The sequence below is a fragment of the Danio rerio genome, chromosome 16 (genome assembly GCF_052040795.2).
Source record: "Danio rerio strain M-AB ecotype USA chromosome 16, GRCz13ab, whole genome shotgun sequence".
NCBI lineage: Eukaryota > Metazoa > Chordata > Actinopteri > Cypriniformes > Danionidae > Danio > Danio rerio.
In genome coordinates this window covers 40,677,501-40,698,296 of record NC_141036.1, presented here as the reverse complement: position 1 = coordinate 40,698,296, position 20,796 = coordinate 40,677,501, and the positions used below count along the sequence as shown (strand labels likewise).

The following is a 20,796-nucleotide window of genomic DNA, read 5'->3' as shown; positions in this document are numbered from 1 at the left end:
GTTGGCCACTCCTGCTGTAGATATTCAATAAAAAAAAATTATAAATAAAAAAAACAATAGCACTGTGTCATGAATTTGGATCATTAATCTGCTCCCATGGGATAATATAGTGTCTATCAAACTCGTGCCTCAGAATTTTGCTCTAAGGCTGTTTTTACACTGGCAGAAAAAAAATCAGATTTTATGCCCACATCTGTCACGGATCGAAATTTGAGGCATGTGTACAAACAAAAATCTGCACAAGATCCATTTTTTTTTTCCATCCGATCCAAGTGGTTTTAAAATGTGGTTTTAAATCAGATGCACATCCAATATTTGGACATCCTACCCATGTCTAAATGCATATCGATTCTCTGTTTCAATTATGTTATTGTTTTCAAATGATTGCCATCATTAAAAAAAAAATTTAAGCACAAGTTGGATGTGGCATCGTGATTTGTACATGTTGCGATGGATAAAGCCAGTGAAAGTCTAAAGTTTCTTTAGTTTATGGGGAGAGGCATCAACCCAAGCAAAATTGCATGGTTCATACAGAAATCAGGCTGTAAATGAAGACATAGCGTGGACTATGCATGATGGAGACTTTGGAAAACAAATAAGCAAACGTTTATCCAGAATTCGAGGGTCAGTTGTGGTTTTTAGGTAGGAGATTAGTGTAACACGGATATAGGAAACAAAGCATGTCTGAAGTAAATGTAAAGAGGTGGGCCAATAAAACAGATGTGGTCAAAACGCCAACCTGATTTCACCAAGTAAGACATGTTCCTGGATGAACATCTATATTGATTCTGGAACAACATTCCAATCAGCCAATCAGAATTAAGGAATAAGTTTACAGTTTATGTTAGGATTAGGCCTATGGTTGGGTTTATTCACTTCTACATGATTGTTATTCAACTGTTATTCCACTTGATTTTGGGAATAGTTTACAGTTATGATTGGGTTTAGGGGAAGGGAATAGGTATGCATTACATTTTTGAACAAAAATGATGTTCCAGGATCAACAACACAGATGTTAGTACAGGATCGCATGGTGCAAAATCATGATGTGCATGGTCAAAATGATCGTTTTTTTCCAATAAAGAGATAGTTCACCCAAAAATAAAAATGTACTCACTAATTACCCAACCTCAAGTGGTTCCAAACCCAAAACATGATATTTTAAAAATTTTGGAAATCTGTAACCCTTGACATGCATAGTTGTGTGTCGCAATGAAAGTCAAAGGTTATAGGTTTCCATTTTCTTTTTTTAAATAACTTATTTTGTGTTTAACAGAAAAAGGAAACTCAAACAGGTGTGTGACAAGTGAAGGATGAGTGAGGCCTTGTCTGCACAAACATGGGTATTTTCAAAACCACACCTTTTCTACAGTATGGGGCCTCGCTGTTTATCCACACCAGAACATCAGGTGACTGAAAATTTCTGAATATTCGGTCCCGGGTGAAGAACTTTAAACATGCATTACAGTGCGTTTTGATTTTTTCATGTGGATGAAGATTTAAAAAAAAACTTGTTTATAAAAATATTTTTGTACTTGTGGATATGGCCTAAATGATAGGTCTCAAACTGAATTCCTGGAGCACCACAGCTCTGCACAGTTTTGCTCCAGCCCTAATCAAACACAACTAATCAAGGTGTTCAAGACTACTAGACACCATTAATTGTCCATACTGGACATGCTGTATGTAAGTATGTGTTTTTGGACAGTGTATTATAGCCTAAAGCAGAGGTTTGCAAACTTTTCAGCCCACGCACCACTAAAAATAACAATGGCTGTGACTCGATACCCCCCAAATTCCTCAGAGGTGGTCATAAATACACAAACGTTGTGCACAAAAAAGTGCAACAGCCTGACAAGCATCATTTTTATAGTCATCTATTAATTGGTTTCTTTTAATATTAAAATCAACTAATGAGACTGGTGAGCACAATGTTTTCAGCACAAGTCTATTCTTGGTTTAATTTTGGAGACTGCCACTCCGAGATCATTCTCAATATTCGGTTATGGCCTTTATTTATTTTTAATGTATTTGATTGTCATAAAGGTGTCAAAGTTTAACCTGGTGCCATACGCTATTGCTGTGTAGTTAATCTAACATTAACACACAAATCCTATGAAAAATATTAACAATTTAAAGGTTGATGGCTTTTCATTTTGCATTGCCCAGCAACCCCCACTTTGGGAACCACTGGCCTAAAGCACAGGTGTCAAACTCCTGGAGGGCCACGGCTTTGCAGTTTAGTTTCAACCCTAATTAAACACACCTGATCAAACGAATTGAGTCCTTCAGGCTTGTTTGAAACCTACAGGTAAGTGTGTTGCAGTTGGGTTGGAACTAAACTGTGCAGGGTGAGTTTGACACCCCTGACCTAAAGGAATGCCTGCGTGTTTACATAGTACATACTTTGACTTGTTGATGGTGCGTTTGAGCTTCTTCTCCTGCTGCTTCATGCGGCTCATGGCAGCGGTGTAATTGGCGGCGGTCTCCTTGTGCAGTAGCTCGCTGCGTGTTTTTATTTGCTCAGCCTCCATCACCTACCAACCAAAACAGACATTTTTAAGCATTTAAGTAAAAAAAGTAAACCTCATTTACCATCCCACAGGTTTGCATCACTCACCCGCTGTGTTGCGTGGTTCAGCATCTCCTGCCAGGCCGAGTCAAACTGCCGCTTGTCGTCCTCCAGCAGCCTCTGTTCAGCCAGAGCGATGGTCTCTTTGGCCGCCCGCAGCACCTCCGTGGCTCTCTGGAAGTCTTGTGTGGATCTCTGAGCTTCCAGCTGAGTCTGAGGAGTAGTTCAAGGACATGAGTGTCAGCCATGTGCGCCTGATGGCAAAGCTAACTGGTAAATTTTTTACATTTTTAAACCATGAGACTCTCTCCCTAAAAACACTGAGTCTCATTCATTAATAACTGTAAATAATTCATATTTATACGCACATTCCACAACAAACGTGTACACAAACAAATGTGTTCCCAAGCCTATCCTAATATTAGTGACGTTGAATCTCTCCTTTTTAACCTTTCATCATTTTCATATGGCTCTTTCTGCATATAGACTGTTGCCAGATCCTCAACCAATGCCGACTGGGTTATTTTCAAACCCATTTTTTTATTTCTTTTTTTTATTCTGAGGCTCTGCTGGTTGAAGCACTTTTCCTGAATTTTCATTGCCAATATCAAGCCAATTGTAATCGTTTGTTTAGGTTCAATTTGGAATTTCCACAACCATTGCAGAGCCCCAGGGATGGGAGAGAGGCTCCAGCTTGGCATCCCTCTGATCCCCAACCCATTTCAAGTCAAACTGCCACTTCCAAGTCGTTCTCCCAGCCTCCCTCTCAAAGTCTTGTGTGGTTCTCTCTGAGTCTGAAGAGCTGTTAAAATGTTAAATTACCCAAAAGTGAAAACTGTCATCATTTGCTCACCATTCCCTCGTTCAAATCCTGTTTGACTTGTTTTCTTGTGCAAGACACAAAAGAAGATATTTTGAAGAAAGCTGGAAACCTGTAACCATTGACTTCCATAGTATTTGTTTCAAACTATGGGTGTCAGTAGTTACAGGTTTTAATCATTCATTCATTCATTCATTCATTCATTCATTCATTCATTTATTTGTTTTCAAAATATCACAAACAAATAATAGGAAACAAACAGCATGTAAGTCTATGGTTACAGCTTTCCAGCGTTCTTCAAAATATCTTCTTTAGAGTTAAAATAGATTAAATAAATACAAAAAGGCTTATAATCACTTAAGGCTGAGTAAACGGTGAGTACATTTTCATTTTTGTGTGAACTATCCCTTTAAAGGAGAGGAGTGTCGGCCATGTGTGCCTGTTGGCAAAGCTGACTGGCACATTTTTACCCCACGCTCAGAGTAGGAGTTTCGTGGAAAGCATAAGACTCAGTGCCTGACCACCTAAAAAAAAAACATTGAGATTCTTTGATAACGGTGTAAATAATTTGTATTAATACGCACATTTCACAACATGCGTGTACACAAAAAAAGTGTTCCTAATCTTATACTAATATTAGTGAAGTTGAAGTGAATGAGCGGCCATGTGTCATCATTCTCATATGGGACTTTCTGGTGATGTATTGTTGCGAGATTCTCAACCAATGCCAAGCCAGATCAAAGAGAATGACCTTATTCTTTGTGTACAAGTGGGCGCAGCTATCACAATCTTTTTGGCTCTAGACCTCCAGTCTGATTCACTTCCATTGTTTTTTTTAGACATTAAAAACAGTTTGTTATGTACCATTATTTGCTTCTGAAACTTCACAGATTTCATGTCTAAACATACCCTGATATTATTGATGGATGGATAGTTGGACGGATGGATGGATAGTTGGACGGATGGATATCTTCACGCCACTGCAAACTATTTCATTTCATATAGTGTAATATACCATAGTAAAAAGTGGATAATCCATGAAGCAATCACTGTACAAGATGGAGAAACTCATGACTTCCTGTATGGTGACATATTAAAATCTTCCTTGAACTCCCTTTCTGGTGAATTAAAGCCAGGCATGCAAAAAGCCAGCAAACATAATCCATTCCTATTCCTTTACTTTTTAACTTTAATCTCCACGTTACTCCCACTGACAGAAAAAGCCTGTGGAAACCTCTTTCCGGCTCAGCCTACTTAGCCAAACAAAACTGCATACATTTTGTAACCAACCAGTGGCAAGAAGGCAGTTTGACACTTTGAAGTGATTTAGAGGATGGAGAGGTCATGTTTAGTAAATCATTAAAATTAACAATTAATACAAAGTTAATATTCTGCATTAAAGAACATTTAGAAATAATGGTTCAAAAAGAACCTTTAAAATTCATGGAAACTTTTCTTTTTTTATAGTAAAATAAAGGCTCATCACACTATTAAAACTTTGATTATTTGAAGAAGTTTTCACATTATTTAATAAAGTGAACTTTCAACTTTATCTTTAAGAATGTATTGAAATTACTGCTATCCTGATCAATGGCCCCTCCAGTAACAAAAATAATATTTGCATATATCCTTTATATGAATTAAACTGAAATCAAATGTTTAAAAATAATAAAACAGAAACCACAATAAATAAATAAATAAAAGTAAACTAAACTAACAACAGTCAAAAAAAACCTAACTGAAATAAAATAATAAATATCAAAAAAGTTGTCATAAGCACCCGTTATGCTGCATTATATATGTATGATTTTTTTTTACTGTATAAACAAAACTGTTGTAAAAAAAAAAATGTTCAAACTTTTCTTTTGACAAAAACTGCAACCTAGGCATGTTTAACTGCATATACGGACCTTTACCATGAAGAAGATTGTCTGAATTCTTTATATTTGATACTTTTATTTATTGCATTTGTATGGTACACTGAGTTCAGTGTCTGTACTAAGAAGATTGCACAAAAATTATTGTAAGTTGTGCTAACACAAATGTGCTTTTTAGGCAACACTGGATGTGTTTGCTTACAGTGCTCAGCATAACCGAGTACACCCCATTTTGAAAATGAATATTTGCATCCATTCCTCAGTGAATATAGGCAATGTATTTTGGTGCATTTAAACTAAACAGATATATTTATTAAAATAATATTTTAGACACCAAACATATTTAGAAATTTAAAGAAAATTCAATTAAATTCAAGCAAAATATTGCAAAAATTACAACCTACAAAATTACATTTTTCCATTTTTTTTCCGTATTTGGACCGTTATAAGTTATTTTGTTAGATAAGCTCCAGATTAGGCTTCAGTACTGACTAATCTTATGTATATGCACAAATATAAAATTGTATGAATTTTATATTTGTATTAAAAATATGAATTTAAAAGAGAGATTTTGTGAGGGTGTACTAATATATGCAGAGCACTGTTAAACTATATTTTTACAAAAACTAATTTTTTTAAAACTAAATATAATTGTGCTTACAAAAGCTAAACTAAACTGAATTGAACAGCAAACTGAAAAATAGTATTGACATAAAAAAAATTAAAAAAAAACTTATTTTAAAAGCAAAACAGCCCATGAAAAAAAAACTACTGATTTGGTAGAATAGTTATGCTGATCTTTTCCCATATAATCAATTTATTGGCAGTTTCCAAACCCAGCATGCATCTTGGACATGTATGTGCCCAGGTTATTAAAGCAGGTGACTTCATTAATAAAACATAACCTTTGGGACAGGGGTCACCAATCTCGTTCCTGGAGGTCTGGTGCCCTGCAGGGTTTGGCTCCAACTTTCTTCAACACACCTTGTTTCAAGTATACCTAGTAAGACCTTGATTAGCTTGGTAAGGTGTGTTTGATTAGGGTTGGAGCTAAAATCTGCAGGACCCCGAACCTCCAGGAAGAAGTATAGTGACCCCTGCTTTATAATATGTTTGTTTGCTACAAAACATTCCATTTTGAAGGCGTACAATAGAGCTGTACAATTCATCTTTTCACATTTGCATGTGTTTTTTGATGCCTGTGATTGTATAATGACCTTAAAAGCATTCAGGCATAATAAATTGTATAATTTGTGACTTTAACAACAGTTTATTTTATTGAATTATTTTTATTTTTATCATTCAAGTACGGTACTTGAATACTGTTAGACTCGGGAACCGATAAAACACTTCAATTGTATTTTTTCTGTACATACAGATTGCAAGGCATGGAAATACAACACATGCAAATAAAAAAATGCACTGCGAATAGCCCAGACTACATCAAAAATGTGTCGGGGGACCCCAAAAGGTTTATAGATTGTTTATTAGATTTTATGGAGATGCACTCCTCCTACAGAATCAATTTAATCTAAATAGAGATATTTAGTTATCTGGTGAAATTGTATTCATATTCCAAAATTTTAAAAAAATACCACAATGAAAATTTTTTTCAATATCATGCAGCTTTAGTGTACTTGCATGGTAAATAGTACAACATTCTCTACCCTTCCTCTAATCTCTCCTATCATTTGCATTGTTCATTTTGAGGCTGCTAATCCTTTGACTTTTTCTTTCTCTTCCTCCATCCCTTCTTCCCTCACACACAGGCTATTTTTAGCTCAGTCTTCAAAGTTGATGTGATGCTGCCGCATTGCCATAGAGAGCTGACAGCAGGAGATCAGAGCAGACAGCAGGACAGACCACCGATACATACGGTTAAGGACAATATGGATGGGAAAGGTATTGCACTTTACCAAAATAAAATATATAAAAAAATTAATTAAAAATAAAATTAAATACACAAGGTAAAACAAACCAAAAATAAATGCAAAATATGCCAAAAACTAAACTGAAATAAAAAATGAAATAAAATAAAAAACTAGCAAAACAAAGAGATGAATAAAAAAAAATCAAACACAAAAACAATAAAGTACAAAAAATAATAAACACAAAACATAATAATTACAAAACTACTACATAAAAATAAAGCAAAACTACACTAATTATTAGGCTTTTAATATTAGCATTAAAAAAAGAATCAGCCTTTAGGATCAAATGGCCAGTACACTTAAGAATTCAACAGATAGCAAAACTTTGCAAGCTTTCATATTCAAGCCGGGGAACAGCTTGTAAAATATTCATACAAAGATGTTCAGAGGTACTCCGAGGTCAAAACATATTTCCCGAGGAGTAATGCGTTATTAACAGCTTCAAATCAGTTCTGCTGCAAAACAAGCCCCTGAAATAAATCACATGTAGTCCAGCGCAAAACTGATTTGTCTGAATTTGTTTGTGTTTTCACTTCACATGGACATCTACAAAGAGAAGCTGATTATGAACTCCGCCAGGAAAATTACTTCTCTGTTTATGAAAAGGTCTTATTAATGCAAGTCTTCATCCACTTTCAAACTTGTATTTATATTGACTCCAGCTTTAATCAGATTCTGGCTAAAAATAAGGCACCAAAGGCCTCAAAGTGAGATGTTTTTGGTCAGTGGTGACCCAGTTGACATGCTGTTTTGATGTTTTTAACCAATTATCCTGGTTCTGGCATTTAAATAAATGAAATAATTTAAAATGCTCTTATACAGCACCTCATCTGGCATACAAAAGGTCATTTGTGACTCTTTCCAACCTGAACTAACGCTTTTATTTCATGTATAAACACAAGACTTCAGAGTCTTGGACTGAATTGGGAAATGCATAAGGATTTGCTACAAAAAATAAATCCAACCACAACAAATACGTTCACACTAAAGAAATTACTTTGGATTACTATTGTGATAAATACAGCCTGTTTTCCAACTTAATATTTTAAACTAATTGCCAGGAGTTTTGAACTAATTGCAATAAATCCAACCCAGGCTCACTGGAAATACGTGCCTCTGTTAAAATGCATTGCTCCAAATATGTTTCTTTCCACATTTCAACTGACAAATTTACTTCAATTCAATTCATCTTTATTTGTGTAGTGCTTTTATAAAATAGTTTGGGTCAAAGCAACAAGATTATAGTGAATTGAAACAGTGTAGTTCAGTTATCAGTGTTAAGTACAGTTCAGTTTAGATTAGTTCAGTTCAGGGTGCTGTCCACATTTTTTGCAAATCTGAAATGCATTACTTAGGCAAGGCTCAACAATAAGGACTGGCCTGGGGCCAGTGTGCGAGATGCTCTTGACAGTAGACAAGATCGTTACTGGCCCGATCAGACCAGTGCTGTCTTGTCACTAAGGTTGGATTCGCTTGCGATTATTTGTCAATTGCGTCCAAATACAGTCTTTGAATTCAGAAACAGTTTGTGCTTTTAAGCTTTTAAATTCTACCTTCTCTGTGATGTCGTAAACACCATATTGCTTTTCAGTTTCTCTTATTTGATTGGATGTTGTGAGCAAGTTTATTTTTTCTGTATCTTGGTAACCAGTAAAACAGGCGGTAGCATAAATTTATGAGGCTAAAGGACAACATCTGTTTCTAATGTCTTGGAAGCAGACATTTACGTGGGTACAACACAATGAAAAAATGAAGTGATGTTTCGCACAATTAGCCGTCAGTTTGGCGAGTCAGTCACCTTTTGTTAAATATTTTAGAAATGTAATTAAAAAACACCTGCACATTTTCCATACTGCTGTTTTTGATTGCATAACACTTTGAATTAGAGGTCTGCATTCCAGCGGCTGTACCACGGGAGGCGCGGGACCCGTCCAGATTTCTTGTGGCGCGGGAATTTATTCGAAATTTCCGAATAAATCACGGGAACGGTCAGTAACTCTGGTGTAAATTGAACGGGAGCAGGAGGTCTAACAATATCGCTCCAGACTCCCGAGCGAGCGAGCACGCGTATGTATGTGTGTGAATGGGAGAGCATGATGCTTTTTTAGCTTATTTGTTGATGTCTTTGTGTGTGTTTGTATGCGTGTGAATAAGAGCTAGAGCTTCGTGCTGTCTATGTGTGTGTGTGAAAGAGAGAGATAGAGCTTTGTGCCATCTATGTTTGTGAATAAAAGTCTTTAGCGGGAACAGGCGTGGCGGTAACAAGCACTCCTTTAAATGGACACATCTTCACCTTCATTTCTTTGAGTGCTCTGCTTTATTAACTTCCTGCCAGCACTTGTGAATGTAACAGGACAAGCAATCGATCAGAAAAAAAAAGGGAAAGATGATCATCAGACATGGATGAGTTAAGGCATTAAAGCCCTCCATTCTGACTTGCAGCCAAACATTACAGAATATTATCTGTGGGATTTCTTTGTACTGCCTCAATATGACTTAATGTCTGACGGCCAGAGGGATGTACTTTAACAGAACCTCTAACAAACTGTCCCCATATGACAGGGCAAATGAGTCTGTCAAGAATCCAAGAAAGGCTCATTGTTGGGCTGGGTGATATGGCCGAAAAATTATATATAGGCATTTTTTGGGGGTGGGGGGCTGAATCGTGATATATACATGTCTATACTATTAATGTATACTCTATACATTTTTAGATTTGAAAAAAAAAAAAAAAGTTCTAACTTGTTTTACTTTGTCTTTTCCAAATAAATCAATATAAATCGTTGAAAAAAATATATTATTATTATAGAAAGCTGGTCATTTTGTACAATAAACATGCTTATAAATAAAAACATTATTGCTTGTTTTACATTTTTAATAAGTTAATTTCACCAAACTATCTTCATTACTAATTTCAATAGTCACTTTACTTGTACTGCCATCATAAATATGCACTTATTTGTAGATTTAAAACAATAATAAAAAAAAAGTCACATACAACTTTTTGGCATTTATTTGAATATAAACGTTGATCAGTGAACATAAACAGAAGTTTAACCATACCAGCTGGACAAGCAAAATTTCAATAATTCTTTAGAAGCTCAAACGTGCCGTGTGACATGCAAGAATGAATCCCATTGGTTTTCACATGTCAAGCAAGCATGACTGAGCTTCTGAGACCAAATCTGAATACTGTAAATATTGTTCACGGATCAATATTTATATGTGAATAAAAATGCGAAAATGAGACTCAACAGATACATTTTTAATGCCTTTTTAATATAATTGTAGGTGAATATATTTTTAATGAAGGGACAGTAAAGCTTCAATTTAATTTAACTTAATATCTTCATTTAAACTCTGTGGATGGAAAAAAAAAGAATTAATGAATTTGTAATTGAGTAAATGGTGACAGTTTTCATTTTGGAGCTCTTCAACATAGCCTAATATATATATATAATCTGATCAGATAAAGTTGTTAATATCTTATTGGTTAACTTTCTAGTTCAGTGGTACTGTCTGTCTTTATTAAACTAAGGTTTATAGACTAAGCGGATTGTATTAAAATAGTTATTTCATGTACACTTTAAAAAAATGTCCGTCAATAACAGTTGCCCTTATTTTGTGATTCTTTTTTTTTTTTTCATTATTATTGCATTAGGGGACCTTGATTAAACGAGCTTAACATCTTTTGGTGTTGAAAACCTTGATAATGTGACTTTTGTTGACATTTTAAAGGTGCTGTATGTAAGTTTTTGACTCTTCTAAAGCATAAAAATGCCATACTATGTTTGTAGATATTTAATAAATATGCTAATTAAACATCTGAAAAACAATGCTGAAGTCAGTTATTCTGCTTTGAATATGTCCTTTATGTACCAGAACGTCTCTCTTTGTTTTGGTCATTTGACCCGCTCACTGTTTGGCCAATTATATCTAGGCACCCCGGGTTGCCTCTGTGGAAAAAAGCATATTTCATTCATTCAGTCAGGAAGCCTCTCAAAGTGTGCATCCAAGACTGAATGTGACCTCCGGTGGACAATAGCAGACTCCGAAATGAGACACAGATTCAGAGTTCTACATGAGGTAAATATTAGGTGAGCAGGTTACATTGTAACCCCGTGTCCTAACAATACACTACGGGATTAGATTTGCAGCGATAATAAATTTGGCTGTTTGCACCAAACAAAACACGACATAAATTTAAATTTAAAGAATAGTACACTTACTGCACTTCAGCAAAATGGTAAGGTTTATAATCTAATTAATACAAATTAATACTCTTTAACTTTATTAAACGTTCATGCTGAATCACTGATGTGTTGGCTTGAGTCACAGTTCTAAAGTTCAATCTCAAACGGTTTATTTTATTTTCAAGATTTGAGGTGAACTATCTGCTGCTGCTGCTTTCAGTATATGGCAATAAATGTCATTTAAAATGGCATGCAAACACATGAGGTGTACCCGAGGTGATCATTGTCATAGTTCTGTTGTTCAGCTGCTAGTAATAGAAGCAGTTTCTAAAATATAAATTTCAAGGAGATGGTTATAACAAAAGTTTATTTTAAATATGTGAAATATTCCTTCTATCACGTGCCGTTACCAGAAAATCCTTGGCTTTTATAGCAAAACGAGGAATAGTGCAAACCTTGCAATACTAGTCATAGGAGAGCACAAGGTCACATTTTAGACATTGAGTTAGTGATAAACCAATATAACTAGCCAGTGAAACGTCTGCATTGGCTCACTGAGAGAGTTTGTTGACATCCGCACAAAGCTGCAAGTGTTTTATTTGTGCTGCTCATCTGAAAAAAAAAAGTGGCGCCCTCTTCTCCAGCAGAAGTGCTGAGTGAGACCATAGAAATCATTATTAGATGTGACAAATGTGTTGAAGTCTCCTCTGGGAACACATCGCTTCTCTCTTCACTAAAACAGAAGTTTTCAGTGTTTCATGCAAACATTCACTGCACTTAAGCATTCATACTCATTTCCACACTCCATATTGTAGTTATGTAATGATCAGCTAAACACGAGGCTAGCAAATCATTATACACATTTTTCAAAGGTTCAAAGGCAAAGACAGCCCATTTCATTCTCAGAATCACACAATTAAACAGCCTGCATATTCTTTTGTACTGTCATTTCAAATTAAATACAGTTTCAAGTTTTTTTTATTCCTTATTTTATCAAGCAAGAATGAATTGAACTGATCTAATGACATTAAATACAATCAATGGATTTGCTCTTCAGTGTTTGGACTTTCAGCAGTGAAATTTAAACCACACTGAACTGAACTAAACTGAAATTCAATAAATTCTTGAAAAATATTGTTTTGTTACAAATCACATTTTACTGGAAAAACTAACCAGTAGCTGTTAATCTGATGTATGCATGAGTGTAGAAGAGAATGAGTATGTGTGCATGTGCATTATTCAGAGCTGCTCTTAATGAGAAATGCATTCTGAATTATTGATATGCGAAAAGTTCTGAAAAATCTTTCATCCTTGAATCAGCAGACCAGTCATACGTGGTGCTCTTTCAGTTTCTTGCATTCATTAAAGCTCCTATCTAAACTCAAGAGCCTTCAGCTGCCTTCAAAGCTGAAAGACACTGACAACTGCTAAAGAAACCTTGTGATCCATGCATTTTTTTTTAAAGGACTGTGATGGATGCTTGATGACTGTATGAGTGGAAAGTGGGCCATTCTGAACACTTTAGTGCACAGATAAGCTATTGAATTTATGAGAAAATATACTTGACTCAATATCCTGCTAGATGGACAAGCTGTGTAAACTTCAGAGCTTTAAAATCCAGCTTGTGTAATCTATCAATCGCTGTCAGTGTAGTGTTTTTCCTTTCACTTGCTAGTCTGGCTTACATAACTTCCATGTATTGACATTTTTTTTCATCCTTAGATTTCTAGATAGTCAATATCCTTGAAACGAGAGCTTAACATCAAGCAGTGTGCATCTTTAGCTTTGAACTGCGTGAGCTCTTAATATTTCAATGGATTCTGATTGGCGGTCCATTAGGGTTGGATCGATAAACGATGCCATCCTCCATCGCCGATGGCTAATAGACATCACGATACTGAGCCAGCATCATGATCCTCCGTCCTGTCCCCATCGCAGCAGCAACCCGCTCATAAAAAATACACACTTAGGCCTCGTTTACACTAATTCGTTTCACTGATCCATATCCACACTGGCGTTTCACCTAGCATTTCTGAAAAGCTCTCAGTCCGCACTATACCGCTGAAAGCACACATCATGTGACCACACACACACTCTGGCAATCGCTGCAGCACATGGCACGTCTGAGCTCCAGGCAGTCAGCGGGTGCTTCGAGCACAAAACCCCAAAGAGCAGTGCACGTCGGACAGTTATCAAGGATTTAGACTACCTCTGGTTCGTGTCTCACTATAGTTGTTAAACGTGATATTTAATTCATCTTGTCTCTATCTAACGACTCTTCTGTCTTTTGAATCTATCAGGTAACGTGTCACAGCGTCAGTACACTGCCTCAATCATTCGCATTCACACTTGTACTTTTAATTTTAGTGAAAACCTCACATACTGTTGGTTCGTTCCTGTTGGTTGTGCACCTTTTTTATCAACCAAGTTTGTCGACGGCATTATAACAACATAAATCACTTTGCCTATTCCTTCAGTCCCACGGAAAAAGTGATTAACAGGTGATAATTTGTGTGTAACTTCTCTTTATTTATTTATGATTCGGTTGTGTAAAACAAAGACCATGCGGATCAGGTCGTTGAAACGGTAGGCTACATATAATCAATTCGTTATTAATTAATTAATTGCTCATAAATAATCAATTCGTCGCCACCTACGACGACTATGCCATCGTCCATCGCAATGTTTCACATTAGACATTGATGTACGATGTCAAATAGGTCGACATCATCCAACTCTACTGTCCATGTTTTATTGTTTATTTGCTAGAAAGAAAATGTCCTGAAAGGGATTTATACATTATAATTTGTCTACATATTTAAATCACTATAGCTGTGGCCTGACCTTTGCTGTTGTTTTACATTCGGAATGATTTTTTTAGAATGATGTTGTTATTGTCATGTTTATAGTTATCATCCTTGGGTTGAATGGTCTTTGAGTTGTTTTAAAATACCCCTATCATGCTTTTTCAATTAATGTTGTTCATGAATGTAAAAGATGTGCAAAGTTTCAAGATTAAATTGCATGTTAAACTGAGAGTGTATTCACACTAGGCTATTCGAATTGTGCATTGTACATTTGACCCCCAAATCCCCCGAGTTTGTTTTACTAGCACTACCACAGGATTGGGGGCGGTTTACTTGGGTGGCCCTGGCCCAGTCGGAAGATGTGGGCCAGAGTGTAATTTGGGTGCGCTTAAATTTAATTCTTAAAGCTGGGAATCCAAACAACTAGCGTCGATGTAAACCAACGGTATTGTTGCCTTGTGTTGGTTTACATTTGGTTTCATCTGGACAAAGCAGCAACCTCTCCGTCTCCCTTGTCAAGCCAACACAGAAGTAACTAAAACTGCAATTCATCGACTCGCCTTTGGGGGCTGCCTCCAGGAACTCCACATGTTCACTGACTGCAATGCTGAATTGGCTAATTTTACAGCTGATAAAAACATGTTTACAGCCTAGTACAAAAGATGGTTTTGGTCTATATAGCTAATATTACCCTTCTTGACAACAGTTAGGGGGTGATTTTTTTAATGACTCATCCGTTTAGTTTTTATTAAGCTATATTAAGTCTGCATAATTAAGGGCGTGGCCACTTGAGTAAAAGATAGGTCTCGCTGGTCGCCGTCATGTCATTCTGGCTGATTAGCCACTGAACTCGGCATATACATCATATTTTTGTTTTGTTTTATGTGGCTTTACGCAGTCAATTTCCCTATTGGAATTATTTCCTACAATTATCATTTGATATGGAATGCTGTGTGCACTTAATTGTGCTCACAAACCATTCAAGCTGCCTCCATTTCCTAGGTGAGTGAAATTATATACTTGTATACCATCTCTATAAATGTTTTTGTTTTATTTATGATAAAATATCTTTTAGATTTTTCTTTGGGCCTGTAATGCACTTTAAAATCTGACATATTTGTTAGCTGTAGGTCATCTGAAACGTTGTCATACAGTGTTATGCCTGAATTTCATAAATAGCCTTGCATTTGCTAACACACTATATTTGAAGTATTTGGAAGCAATACACGTCATAAGAACAATGCTTAGTTGCTCAATGTATTACAACAGTGTTTTTAAAAGCTTTAAGTTTTTAAAAACACTTTATTGATATACTATACAACCAAGCACATGTGGTCAAAACACAAATGAGTCGCAGGTAATGAAGTATTAAGCGTTTCTCCCAAAGAAAAGCCTGTCTAAGCAAAACGCTAGCAGGCATCTGTAGCTCCGCTCACGCTCTGCCTCTTTGCTCTTCTTTGGTATCCCCCACTCAGTGCGATGACGCGCGAACTGATTCTACAAGCTGAATTGGGCCAACGAGCTCTGACATTGACCCAACAAGGAATTTATAAGGAATTCGCTCATGAAAATATGTCTGATAATCCATATCATTGGCAAAATATTTAAGAAAATGTGGTGAAATTACAGCCAGCCTCTTCATGTTCCTTCTTGACCTTAATTGTTTACTTGCTACTTCACTTCTTTCAGCACTCTTCAGCTGATTCTACATGCTAATTCGGGCCTAGGAGCTCTTACGTAACCCAACGAATGGCAATGTGTGAAACACACTAAAATAACTACCAGATTGATGGCCCAACGAAGCCCATTGACAGACCGTCAACTTGCCGTGTCCCGATCTTTACTTTTCAAAGAATGGAAAATAGTTCATCAAAGATGCAAACCCCTCATTCCACTTCAGCTGCCACCTTCAGCAAAACTCCCAATACATGGAGCACAGTGACTTAAAAGCGTCTGCTAAATGACTAAATGTAATGTAAGATGACTTTTATGAAAATTTATGATCGTCAAAAGCTCGTTTGATCTACCAAAATATTCAGCCGTGTGTCACAGAGTCCCAAAACAATGCACAACAATATTCGAAAACTCCATTGTACTGATAAGTCAGCGCATCTCTTCCTGTTTTCTTATAGCTAATTTGCATACTACCAGCCATTAGTCTTCACTGCATGTTTAAGTAAAATCTATTTTCACCATCAAACACTGTGGTTTTAGTTGAGGCCTGAAAGAGATGTTTTGTCGACGTATTGAGATGACACTTTTTTTTTTTGCACGGTGAAACTACTGTCAAATTTATATGGTAAAACTGATACTCTGTTACCCTTCTTTTTAATCTATAGGAAGGTTAAGGAGCTGAATTTCAGATGTAGTAATGGACATTCGGTTTTTTGATACATGCTGTAAGGAGAGTGGACCAGTCACAACAGACCGCAGCCAACTGACCAATCGGAGCAGAGCAGGTTCTCTAAATGGCAGACACATTTAGGACAGTCTCCTTTTGCCAAATAGGACATGTTCCTGGATGAACATCTATGTTGATCCTGGAATAACATTCTAATCAGCCAATAGGCGTTGGGAATAGGTGCGGATTACATTTTTTACCAAAAATGATGATCCAGGATCAACACAGATGTTAATCCAGGATCGCATCGTAAAATCATGACGTGTATTATAAAAGAGGTGATGCCGAGTATATTATAAGAAAATGAGTGTGTTATTTACATCCTGAGTGTCAGAAACATATTGTAGGAACATTTAAGAATAGAATAAAGGGACATTTTATCTTTAAAAGGGAAAAAAGATCTCTCATCACTAAATATAGCACAGTGTAAGATCTGAGATCATAAGAGGGATGTTGTCTAGTTGTCTATTGCAGAAGTGTGTCAAATCAAGGACTAATTCTGAAGAACAAATGCGTTAACCCTAAATAATGTAATATTTGAATAAGGGGGATTTCCAGTGATGCACAAAAACTGGCAGCAGAGGTCATAAGTGGCTGTTTGAGCTGCTTGTCTAAATAGACGGGTGGAAAAAATTCAGGGCGAGATGGTCAGAGGTTGGAGGGAGAGACCGACAGACAGAGGGAGGGGGAGAGAGAGAGAGTTAACGGCTCACTGCAGGCACTGCAGAGAGACACTAGATAGACCCTTATAGACTAGCAATCTGTTACACATGAAATCATATAAAATAGTCTAATATTTAAAAAAAGTCCTTGAATTCTTACATGCTGACAGCTTTGTTGCTTAATTTCTTTGTTAAAGTGTGGTCATTTATGTGCTATTTAATGTATTCATCTTATTTAAATGTCACTATAAATGTTATTCATGTATTGGGATAAACTTGTTAACATGATAAAAACTACACAAATATTCATTTTTAGTAATTTTATTTAATCTTTTCTTGTTATACTTTATGTACAAGATATAATATTAAAATTGATTAATTGTCTGGCATGAAAATGTTCATCAAATTCAATTCGTTTGTATGCCAAATTTATTTTAAATAATATATCAAAATGTTTTATATATATATATATATATATATATATATATATATATATATATATATATATATATATATATATATATATACATACATACATACATACATACATACATACATACATACATACATACATACATATATATATATATATATATATATATATATATATATATATACATACATATATATATATATATATATATATATATATATATATATATATATATATATATATATATATATACACACACACACATACATATATACATATATAAATATATACAAAATATATTTGGGGAAAGTTACTTTGGAAAATAATGCAATACAATATTGATTTATTCTCCAAAAACTTAGCTAGTTGTGTTACTTTGTTACTTTTTATAGAAAGTAATGCAATACGTTACTTTTGAGTTACTTTTTCTCACCTGCCTGAGGCTTGATATCTTTCAGAATTTAATTTAATAGAAGAGCTCTGCATTTAATGGTACACTGCATTACTTTTATTTACCATTAAAAAAACAATAAAGCTAATAAAGCTATAATAAAGCTACCCGATGCTATACATGCTGTATATAAAGATTAATAAAAATTAAAAGCAATGTGTTTGCTACTTTTGTATTTTTGTTTTATTAGTTTAGTAAAATTAGTCTATTGAGACTACAATCTTCTTTTTTTCCTATGCGTTCAGAACAATGAGAACACTTCCATCACAGAAATGTAAGGCTCTGCCATCTTGGCTTCTGTCTGTTTTCCTGCAGAGAGCTCATTGTCTCACTGAGTGTGATTCAACGTGATTAAAAAAAAATGAATTAAAATTAGTCTAAAGTGAATTAATTAATTTAAAAATGTAACGAGAGTTAAATATTTTTTAAAAAATTACTCAAATATTATAAAAAAAAATTTAAGTTATCCATTACTTTACTCTGTAATAAAAAAGCAATATTATTACGCAACTTACATTACCTTTAATGCGTAACCCCCAACACTGCTGAGAGGCAACTTGTGTGTCAGATTAGAATAAACTGTCAGTATAAAAGTACATTCGTCATGAAAACAAAGACACTCTAAACTAGTTTAATGAATAATCACCACATTTTTTCATAATAAATGACCTTGACAGCTTAGACAGCACAGTTTCTATATATATAAAAAACATTGCTGCTAGTCCTTGAGAAAAACAACCACTTTTAAGGACACATAGCTCTTCTTTACCACCAAGGAAATTGCCTATAAAAACCCAGTGCGTTGTCAGTAAAATTAAATAGGCCACTTACAATTCTCCCTTTATGGACTGAACTGCATAACAGCCTAAACTATCCTGTCCCAGTTCTACAGAAGGTCAACCTTCCCATTGTAACCGATTCACTTAATTAAGCTTCGGCAAACGTTGTATAAATATCAGAAAAAATAAATTTTAATCAGCAAATCAAAGCAAACAAGACATTTTGTGCCTTATATTTCTCAGCCCTTTAACACAACGGCTGCATCACACTACCAAAGATAAACTGATCTTCTGCTCTCAGAATAGCACAGGCCCTTGAGAAAAGGGAAGTGAGATTTGAGCATTTAAACATTTGCTCTCGTTCCCTCTCTCAGCCTTTTATGCCCGGCTGAATGAAGCCAACCACCTGTGACAGATCGAGAGTTAATGCTACTGTGCCTTCCAGTTCATAGCAGTAAACAAGCTGATAGCGAGGCAATCTCCAGAGAGAGATAAAAGAAAATCACACCCCAGAAAAAAAAAAACAAATGGTGACATGCCAACTAAAAACAGACGTTGTGTGGGTGAAGTTGGCTAAAGGAAGACTGTTTCTTGTTTAGATTTTCTTGGCCTCACCTGTCGTGCCACACGCCGGGCCTCCCAGTATGGTTTGGATTCCTCCACCGCTTTGCCAATCTTCTTCACCAGCTCGTCCAGCTTTAATGTGGCTTCCACCAGCACGGAGCGAAACTTCTGCCTGGCGTCCTAGAGGTGAAACAAATAGGAACATTCAAATCACAATGAACTGTAGAGCTGCATGCATTATGTTTTGGTTCAGAAATACAATGATCACAAAAATACTTCAATACATTTAGTCCTTTGGCAGATGCTTCTGTCCAAAGCAACTTACGACTAAGGAGGCATTCAGTGATTCAACGAGAAGAGGCAATACAGACAAGAAATACTAATTATTTAAAGGAACTGATAGTGCTCAGATGTAGGTGTTTAAGAGGAGGGAGTGTTTTTTGTGGAGAGAAGAGTGTTTCTACAGGTGGTTTATCAAGCCCACTTAGCTGTGTGAAACACAATAAATGCACAGTACAATTTTATTGTTGTAAATAAACAATGATAGCACTGGTAACAAAAATTGATGTTTGAAAGCAACTTTTAAAGCTTCAAATTAGTGCTGCACAATAATCAGCATCGATAAACTATGTGTATTCACAATAGTCGCATCAGAGGATATGCAGTGTTGAGTCTGGATTATAGTTGATCAACAACTTAGAGATGTGTGAGATGTGTGGAGTCATTGCAATGTAGAATTATAACAGGGTGAAAGTTCATCATTTGCATGTGTTTTGAAGGGATTTCGAGAGAGTGTAAAGCACTCAGTACAATAACATACAACTTTATACAACTTTTAATTTGTAACTTTATCATTCATTCATTCATTCATTTTCTTTTCAGCTAAGTCCCTTTATAAATCTCGGTTCCCCACAAGAGAATGAACTGCCAACTCATCAAGCATGTTTTACGCAGCGGACGCCATTCCAGCTGCAACCCATCACTGAGAAACATCCATACACACTCATTTACACACATACATTACGGACAGCTTAGCTTACCCAATTTACCTGTACCGCATGTTTTTGGACTTGTGGGGGAATCCGGAGCACCCGGAGGAAACCCACGCGAACATGGGGAGAACATGCAAACTCCACACAGAAATGCCAACTTACCTAGCTGGGGCTTAAACCAGCAACCTTTTTGCTGTGAGGCGTTTGCTGCACGATTTGTGACTTTAATGAACAATAATTTTACTGACTTATTAATCCATGAAGACTACAGGTTTATTTGACATTTTTATTGTTCCATTTTTGTACCTGAATAT

General features: G+C 35.7%; 1 protein-coding gene across 8 annotated transcripts in view; it reads right to left on the bottom strand.

Annotated features, from left to right (window-relative positions):
* Positions 1-20,796, bottom strand: part of sh3bp5b (SH3-domain binding protein 5b (BTK-associated)) — a 36,394-nt gene that overhangs the window by 9,852 nt on the left and 5,746 nt on the right. For 4 of the 8 annotated variants that reach the window (XR_015510365.1, XR_015510368.1, XR_015510369.1 and 1 more), the window contains exons 3-5: positions 19,542-19,670; positions 2,621-2,785; positions 10-2,537 (exon numbers count right to left, since the gene is read on the bottom strand). Coding sequence is in view for 1 of the 8 variants with exons in the window: in NM_213458.1 (NP_998623.1) it covers positions 2,407-2,537; positions 2,621-2,785; positions 19,542-19,670 (425 nt within the window). In the remaining 7 variants the exon portion in view is untranslated. 8 annotated transcript variants of the gene reach the window in all.